This window comes from Rousettus aegyptiacus, unplaced genomic scaffold (assembly GCF_014176215.1).
Source record: "Rousettus aegyptiacus isolate mRouAeg1 unplaced genomic scaffold, mRouAeg1.p scaffold_m13_p_8, whole genome shotgun sequence".
Taxonomy (NCBI): Eukaryota; Metazoa; Chordata; class Mammalia; order Chiroptera; family Pteropodidae; genus Rousettus; species Rousettus aegyptiacus.
The window spans coordinates 7,724,358-7,734,026 of NW_023416311.1; the positions used below are offsets into that span (position 1 = coordinate 7,724,358).

At 39.4% G+C, this 9,669-nt stretch overlaps 1 protein-coding gene across 2 annotated transcripts in view; it reads right to left on the minus strand.

Moving 5' to 3' along the window:
* Window positions 1-9,669, minus strand: part of PARN (poly(A)-specific ribonuclease) — a 137,079-nt gene that overhangs the window by 125,942 nt on the left and 1,468 nt on the right. Inside the window, exons 2-6 of one of the 2 annotated variants that reach the window (XM_036226344.1) lie at window positions 7,654-7,695; window positions 6,660-6,737; window positions 5,268-5,347; window positions 4,734-4,801; window positions 4,568-4,649 (exon numbers count right to left, since the gene is read on the minus strand). In XM_036226344.1, the coding sequence (XP_036082237.1) occupies window positions 4,568-4,649; window positions 4,734-4,795 (144 nt within the window). In that variant the 5' untranslated portion in view covers window positions 4,796-4,801; window positions 5,268-5,347; window positions 6,660-6,737; window positions 7,654-7,695. Of the gene's footprint in view, window positions 1-4,567; window positions 4,650-4,733; window positions 4,802-5,267; window positions 5,348-6,659; window positions 6,738-7,204; window positions 7,355-7,653; window positions 7,696-9,669 lie in introns of those variants that run through there. The other variant, XM_016129790.2, reaches the window with a different exon arrangement.

Below are 9,669 nucleotides of genomic sequence, written 5' to 3' on the forward strand. Positions count from 1 at the left end.
AACAAGTCATAGCAACAATTTCAGGAATTGAAAAAACGACTAAATGAGCAGAGCAAAGAGACTGGAAACCCTCAAAAAGAACCAAATAGAACTTCTGGAGAGAAAAAACACACTGCAAGAGTTGAAAAATGAAATAGCAAGCTTGGGAAATACAGTCGACCGAAAGGAGGAAAACATCAGTGATATCGAAGACAGAAATCTAGAAATAAATCAGGAGGAAGAAGAGAGAAACCAAAGAATGAAAAATAATGAAAGCGAAATACAAGAACTAACTGATTTCTCCAGGAGAAGAAACATAAGAATAATGGGCATTCTTGAAGACAAGGAAAAACCAGGGATTAGAAAGCATTTTCAGACAAATAGTTGACAAGAATTTCCCAAATCTAAGGAATGAGCTGGAGCTTGGAATTCAAGAAGTCAACAGAACACTCAATTATCTCAACTCAAAAAGGCCTTCTCCCAGACGCACTGTATTAAAATTATCAAACATCAACGACAAAGAAAGAATTCTCAGGACAGCCAGAGAAAAGAAGATGGTAACCTATCAGGAAAACCCATTAGATTATTGTTGGACTTCTCAGCACAAACCTTACAAGCCAGAAAGGAGTGGAATCAAATATTCAAACTGTATTAAATGAAAGGAAATACCAGCCAAGAATAATGTATCCAGTAAAGCGCTCCTCCATTTATGATGGAGAAATAAAGACCTTTCCAGACATACATTTTCACAAGTGTAAACCCATCAAATTAAATCTGTTTCTACTTCCATAAGTTGTCACACAACATAGCTGATTTCCCTTCAGGTGCATTGCATTAGTGTTTTCTCAGCTTCTTCAAAATATTCTCACCTGTTTCATGCAGCCTATTCAGAGAGGCTAATTCTCCAGTCACTTCAAACATTGACTCCTTGAATAAATAGGAACACATGAACAGTATCCCGAAACTTGTCAACTTACTAAGAGCTGAGGAAATAATTTGCCTTCGCTAAATAATTTAAATTGACTATTGATTGATGTTGTTCCCAGTGGTCTCAACACTTTAAGCAGCTATTCTAACCCAAAGGCTAATGGTCTTAAACAGGATTATTTTTTCTGGATACATTTTTTTCTGCCGCTGAAATCAATCAACATTAAATGTCTTACATTGCTAACAAATGAGTCACTTGGACGTATACTTTGGTTACAGCCTCATTTCCTTCATTTCTTTTTTTCTTTTCTATTTTTGTGAAATTTTACTATGAGATATAGCTTTTAATTTTTGTAACTTTCCTGAATTTTTTTTTTTTTTTTTTGTGATTTGGTAATATTGTGATGAGTTGTTGGTCCGGTAATGTCGACATGTGTTATAGTCTTATAGCACAGATCCAGGTTCGTTGCATAATAAACATCATGCTTTGCCATCTAATTTGATAACAATGTAATCACTTCATTGTACCTTAAAAACGGAATATTCTATGTCCACGTTTTTTTTTTTTTTTCAATTTGACAGGTATATCCTGGTGATAAAAATAATAAAATGTCCCAGTATGGTCATCTGCATGGCACTGGAAATGCTGTCAGTAAAAGCGTGTTACTGTGATTTGTCGTGTGCAGCAGCAGTGAGAAGCGATTAAAATGCCACATCGGGTCTCGGTCATGAAAACTCTGTTGTTGTAGTGTAAAAGCAGCCATAGACAACAGGTAAATAAATATGGCTATATTCTAATACAATTTTATTTAGGCACACTCAAAAAAAAAATAATTAAAAAAATAATAATGGATTAGAGAAAGCATTTGTGTCCCCTCTGTCACTAGAGTCCAAAAAATCCCAACTTCCTTCTCTAAAAATTCAGTCAAACCTTCATCTATTCCCATGTTTTCTACTCAAACAACACACTTTAAGTTGCGCAATGTAAATGTAATGCCACTGAACTTAAAACCACTTATAACGGTCAATTTTATGTTATTTCACTATAATTTTTTTTAAAACCTTTTGAGCCAACAAAATCTATTTGCGGTTTACTAACCTCTACCTTTGATTTGTGTGAAATGTGCCATTTTTAGGATTCAAGAAATTTGAGAGGACGATTTGAAGCATCGATCGAAATTTTAAATGTGTATGTCCTATGAGCCAGCAATTCCCCTTTTAAGAAATCTATACTACAAAAATACTCCTGCATAGTCACAAAAATATATTGCACATAAATGTTGATTATAGCATTGTTTAAAACAGGGAACCACAGGAAAGCTTCTGTATTCCAATTCAATAAATTACACTTATCTATGAAATATGAAGATGCTGTGTAGAGTGGAAAATGAAAGTTACATACAACATAAATATTAGGATTCTGTGTATATTGAAGAACAAAGCTACCGTTATATACACGCATATAATAATTAGAATATAAAATCGAGAAAAACAGTGAAATGGGGAAGGAAGTAGCATGGAAAAGAGGGCATAAAAAAAGAAAATAATTTTTTATTCTATAGATAGCAGCAATGTTCTGATTTTTCACAACCATGTATGCATTATCTTCCACGAATTCAACTACAGATGTTCAGTAAGGAAAATGAAAGAGAAAAAAAAAAAAAGAGATGAAAACAATGTAAATGCCGTGCTATTCTGCCTGCCATTCCCCTGGATGCCATTCCCCTGGATGGGGACACCCACTGGGAGTGTGCGTGGTTCTCAGTGTACCCATCCCTGCCTAGTGTGTAAACATCTCCCTCTGTGTACAGACACGTATTTTTCATAGAACATATTAGATTGTTTTACCCCTAAACCTCACCTGCTTTAAGGGTGAAAAGTCCCTTTCAAGAGTGATTCTGGACTAGACAGAATTCTCACTCGACTTGCTAACTCTAGATAGACCCTAACTCCCTTGGAAGATGCAACTGTGCTGCAGTCATAGCATTTGAAACAAAACGAAAACTGCCTCAGATGGAGGACAACGAAAGAAAATTCAAAGATAGTATCATTTACCTGATCCACACGAATCACGAGTTTACAGACTGAGTCTAAAACTTTCTCTGCCTTTGTTTTTTCAAACTAGAGAAGTACAGACTTTTTAACCCACTGTCCATTTCAGACATCAGTCTCTGGCCTGTCTTCAAGCTTATTATATCTTTTTTCTTTTTTAAGGAGTGGGTGGCAATGAGAACTGCATGGAGTGTTCCAGGTGTGGCCACCAAATGGCTCTGGACAATGAATGGGCAGAGCTCTTCTGATCTGGTTCCAACACATTTCCTAAAATAGCCATTCGTGCTGGCCTTTAAAGCAGAGTATCATCCCTAAGAGGTCTCCCTGCTACCCTTTGCTTTCATCTGATTAACCCCTGGCTAAAGCCACGGAACCCAACTTAAGTAACCGTCTTCTCCTGGTGCTGCAGGAAAACTGTAGCCATACACATTTCCCAAACTCAGCCTGTTTTTTCCTCAGTGAAAATCTACAAATACTGTTTAAGGAAGTATCCTGCATTAAGGTGACCCATGAATAGCTGTTAACCGAATGCAGGGTAAAGAGAATAACAACTATGGTTTCCTTGGTAATTTAAGGAACCAGGTTACAAGACCAAACCTAACTTTGCTTTTTCTCTTCAGCCCCAGGCATGACAAGAGTAACTCTCAATTTCACTTGCTTGTATCATGCGTTATTACAGAAAGAATGTGACATGACTCAGTCACTCAGAGGCCTGCCCTTCGGGCTTTCTTAATCGCATTGCTACTTACATGCAGGAGAGAGCAAAGTCGGGAAAACTCAAAGGAGGTAGTGTTACTGGGAGAGAAGCCAGGGCACAAGATTATAAGGGAGAAAAGATGAAGAACACTCATCTTCAATCACATAGCGCTATACTATACCACTGATTTACATCCCCCTTATCCATTACAAGAGATTACGAAGAGACTAGAAAAAAAAAAAAAAAAAACATATTTGTTGCATGTCTGCCACAACCCTAAAGAAGATGTACTGACGGGGAATGTCCCCGACCCTTCTGTCGGCTCATAAAGGAAGCCCTCTCCTCCTCAGGAGGAAACAGTCGTCACTTTCTTTCCACCTTCTCTTTCCTAATTGACGAGCGTGGGGACTGAGGAACTGAGTGTACGCACTTTAGCCCCCTCTGGGTTCTCTCTTTTTGGACACGCACATACTCTACTCAACCGGAAAATAAAGCTCTACCCTTGGAGGTGCATGCACGGAGAATTGGGCGGGGACGGGTAGAAAGACTGCTGGTCCTGATCTATAGATTCAATTCAGGCATATGATATTAAAAATCCCAAACAGAAACACATTACAAAGCTAAGTTCTCAAATTCAGTTTTACTAACAATAAAGCTCATGTTCCCATTCCCATGTGCTTGTCTCTTACATCTTATTCCTTAATTCATTCTGAAGTAAACGAGAGAGCAGTGTCATTAATTTACAACCCTAAAATGAAGGTCAGGGAGGTGAAATGATTTGCCCAGAGCCCAGGGTTAGGGACAGGATCAAATGTGAAAGAGAATTCTCACCCCACATGTCCGCACTGCCTCATCAGCAATTCATAACAGAAAAACAAACAAACAAACAAACAAAATAATTATTCCACTAACCTGACAAACGAATTTGACATCTGGTGAGGATCGATTGAAGGGTTTCGGGAAAACATAGAAATTGAATGACTTTGTTATATACCTGGGAAAAGAAGATAAAAGGAGACTTAGGGGGTTACACGATACCACAACAAAAGAAGTCCCACCTCTCGTTAAAACGACCTACTTTGAATCTGTGTAGTCATACTTAAAAGTGCAAAGGCCAAACTGAAACAGCAAAAAGTCCATGGAATGCTGGAAAAGGGAAATAAAACATCAGTCAACACAGCGCCATGTTGTTCCATGCGAGCAACTGTATTCTCAGTCTGATTATCAACTTGACTTTGGCAGAATATTTCCAATTAAAACAGATTACAGAACACGTAGCAAAAGTATTATTAATTTATATACATTTCTTAATGTTTTTCCCAATCAAGCACCTACCCACCATCCAGAGAATCATATTAAGCCTATTTCAAATGATTAATATAACCATACTATATTTCCTATAAAATGAATTAGCATTGGAAATACTACATCTTCCCCTAAATGCTTTCCAGCAAACAATTATTTTTGCTGTTGTTTTAAATAACACCCAAGTAACATTTAATAGCTCGGGTTGAGAAGTTAACGTGCAAGTTTAATGATTATATTTCTCTATAATTCCAACATAAAGAGGACCAATATTGAAAAAAATATTTTTCCTAATACATCCTCTTACCTTCTTAAGCTTCTGATACCTTTCTTCTGGAGTGTCAAAACCATTTGTTAATGCAGTGACTGAAGGTCCGTCACTAATTCCTAGATTTTAAGAAATAAAAGTTTTTAACTTGTCAATAAATGTTAATGTAAAAATGTCAGTCAACTATTCAACAGTTCTATAATTTCACATTCTTATGAATTACAATTAATTGGTAGTGCTTCTTCACTTTTTCGAAATTAGCATTAATTTCACTGGCCATCAAGCTCCACTCTATAACAACAAATTTAGCGATGCAAATCTTTTAATTTGAGAATGGGCAGTCCCATGTCTAAAATAGGTTTCAAAACACAGCACTGATTCAAGAATTCACTTTCTATGATTAAATAAACTGCCACTTTCAAAATATTAATGCATAATCAGATGCCAACAAATCATGAAGTATATTATTGTTAGAGTCCCAGTCTCAGCCAACAGTTCAGAGTAACATCTATACAATGAAAGGTTTTTTCAAGGTCAAGAAAACAGTATTTATAGTGAAAAACTCTTAGCTTCCCAGGGAATTGGCTCCAACTAGAAAAGGTATGTTTAATTAAAGTCAATAATCATATTTACCCAGCATGGATTTCTTTAGAGTTTTTTAAACATGTAAAATCAGGTAGTGAAAGTGGCTATCCATACCAAAGAAACCCAACTGTTCATACTGACTTCAACGATTTAAAAATTAGTCTTGCAATTGTAAATGTTGGTAAAGTATTACACACACATACACCCATGCCAAGATAGGCAATGAACACGTCCACAAATGTATAAAGGAATACCTTCATTTACCTGCCAAAGCCTGACCCTAAAGTTGTCACAAAGGGCAAATATTGTAAAACTCCACTTACAGGAAATGCCTAGAGTGGTCAGATTCTTAGAGACAGAAACAGTGGTTGCAGGAGGCAGGGGGGAGGGAGGAATTGGGAGTTGCTCAATGGCTACAGATTTTCTGTTTAGAAAGATGAAAAGTTCTGGAGAGGGCTGGAGATGGCTGCACAGCAATGTGAATGTACTTAATGCCACTTAACCGTAAAACTACTTAAAATGGTAAATTTTATGTTATGTATATTTTACCACACACAAAAGGCCTGACCCTAACTCTCACACTTTTTACCATCTGTCAAACTGTTCTAAGCAGCACCGAAACCTTAATCTCCATCTGCAACTCTCAGAGCTCCAACAATCACAAACCCACCGCGTCTCTCTCGTTTCTGAAACATTTAGGAGGAAATGTTGACTTATTAAACTTGTCCAAGGCTATAAAAAGAAAAAAAAAAGGGGTCCTCGAGCAGAAGTCAGGGACAGGGAGTAAGGGGGATCTTTGGCTATGCATTACAAGGTGCTAGCCTCAATCTTGCAAGCGAGGGATACCTGAAAACTCCCCATCGATGGCAAAGAAGTCCGCCTCCTCTATGGCCTGGTACACTTTGTGAAGATTACTCTTAAAATCTGCGGAGAAACCAAGAAGTAGCTCAGAACCCGGGTCCTATCTCCTTGCCCACGGGCTCCTAAGAGGAGAGGGAGGAGGAGCTCTTAAGGAGTCGGGCTGAGGGACAAGTCCTGGAGGGACACACGGAAGGAGTGCATCAAGTCCCCAAGAGATGCACGGGCCTTAGGGGGTTAGGTCCCCAAGGGGCGAATGAGCCAAAGGGAGACAAGGACTGAGGGTGCAAGGACCAGAGAGAAACATGGCCTTAAAGGGTGCACGGGCAGGAAGATAACAAAGCCCCGAGGGGTGCATAAGCCAGAGAGGAACAAGCCCCCTAGAGGCGCCCAGGCTTCAGGGAGGCAAACCTCTGAGGGGCTACCTTAGCCCCAAGCCCCGCCAAGCACACCCGCTGGCCGTGGTCCGGGCCTAACAGGCCGGGTGAGGGGGGGGGCGTGGGGACGCGGGGATGTGCACGGTGGACACGCACTGCTCCTGATTATCTCCATTCTGCAGGGTGGCCGGAATCCCGGCCCTGCCCGGTCCAGCCCCAGCCGTTGTACTCGCAAGAGTTCCGCAGGCACCACGGCAGCAGCGGAGGTAGCAGCGCTGGAGACCACGACGGTGATTTCCGGGAATAGCGCGCGCCGGCGCGCGTCACATGCGCCTGCGTCACGGAGGGGCGGGGCCAAGGCGGGGCTCCCTTCCTTCCTTGAGATGCATTAGGGGGCCGTTGCTACCGAAGTCCCCAAGGTTGGTCTCACTTGTGAGGTTGGGCATGGTGCATTCACTTTAGTACAAATATTTCCTGGGTTCCTGCTACGTGCTAGGTCTCTAAAAGGAGTGGGGATCCAGTGATGAACAGAAAAGACAAGGTCCCTACCCCATTGGAGCTTAGCTTGGGGGAAGAGGGGAAAATCATGAAGGAATCAAACTTGCCTCTTGGGAGCGCAATAATCTCTTCGCGGAAAAAGCGGAGTGCTGCAATAAAAACAATGGGAGGGAGGTTAAAGAGATAATGGAGAAAGCAAAGGTGAGACTTTATCTACCACACTAGCCACTGGAAATGGCGAGCAAAACAGATGAGGTCTTCCCTGACAGTTTTGGGATTTGCCCTTGAACCCGAGCCTACAAGGCTGACACATAGTAGATGTCCAACTCAATAAACATGAGCTGAGTGAATGAATTCACCTTGTTCTTTCACAAAAGCCAACTATGAAATTAGTTAGAAGACTTGTTTTCAAAGGCTAAGTCTGCCATCTATTAGGTCTGAAATGTATTCAACCTTCGTAAGCCTCGATTGCCTCATTCACTAAATAGGATTGAGGATCAGGGCTGATGGTGTATGTGAATTGTAAAGCACTATATAAATAAGTGTAAGATATGATTAGAGTTCTGACTTGCTGTCACATTTCCCTGCATTTACCACTCCCAGGTTTGAGAGATATACTTGTGCTTTTCGAAAAGAAGATAACTCCAGAAAAGAAAAAAAACACTATTAAGTTCTCTAAAGAACAAATAAGAATATGGCCATATTTTCCACACAAGGTCCCACAACAAATTCTTTTTTCCTTGCATCGTTCAACAGAAATTTATATATAGGTAATTAGGCCCACCACCCTAGTATGAGAAGTAAAGAGTGAATATGAATTCTAGAGTTCAGCTGGAATGGGAAGGGGAAATCCCAATATGACAAATAGTCAAACTTCAAGTTTAAAATGTCTCTCTTCCTTCTTGTTTCAGCTTGAAAACTCCTAAATGGAAAATACTGGCCACATATGGCCACTTAAATTTAAACTTTTAAATTAAACAAATATCAAAATTTATTGCAAAGCTATAGCAATCAAAACTGTGGTTTAAATTAACACTGGCATATAGAAAGACATAGAAACTAATGAAATAGAATAGAGTAGGGGTTCCCAACCCTGGAGCCACGAACCATTTGGAACCAGGCTGTACGGCAAGAGGTGAGTAGTGGATGAGCAGGTGAAGTTTCATTTGTATTTGCAGTCGCTCCCTAGCATTAGCATCACTGCCTCAGCTCCACCTCACATCATGTGGCATTAGATTCACATAGGAGCACTGGTCCCTGGTGTCAGAAAGGATGGGGACCACTGAAATAGAGAGCCCAAAAATAAACCCTTGCATATATGTTGATATGATTTCAACAAGGCTGCCAAGATCATTCAATGGGGAAAGGATGTTGTTTTCAATAAATGGTGCTGAGAAAGCTAGCTATCCACATGCAAAATGAAGTGGGACCCTTATCTAACACCATATAAAAAATAACGCAAAATATATCAAACACCTAAATGCAGACGATGAAAATATAAGACTCTTAGAAGAAAACATAAGGCAAAAGCTTCATGACATTGGTTTGGGCAATTATTTTTTGACTATGACACCAAAAGCACAAGCGACGAAAGAAACAAATAGAAGATTTGAACTATATCAAAATTAAAAACATTCGTATGTCAAACAACAAGGTGAAAAGGGAGAAACCCATGAAATGGGAGAAAATATTTGTAAATCACATATCTAATAAAGGGTTAATATTCGCAATATATAAAGAACACCTACAACTCAACAACTCGAAAATAAACAATTCAATTTTAAAATGGACGAAAGACTTAAACAAACGTTTTCCCAAAGGAGATATGCAAATGGGCAACAGCACATGAAAAGATGTTTGGCATCACTAATGCGAATCAAAACAATGAGATACCATTTCATAGCCATTGAGTGAGAATTAGAATTTTGTGCGCTGCCGATGGGAAAGTAAAATGGTTCAGCCGCTATGGAAAACTGTATAGTGGTTCTTAATCATTAAAAACAGAATTATATGATGTAGCAATTCCACTTCTGGGCATGAACCCCAAAGAATTGATAGCAGAGGTTCGAACAGATATTTGTAGACTCATGTCATTAGCAGCATTATTCACAAGAGCCAAAAGA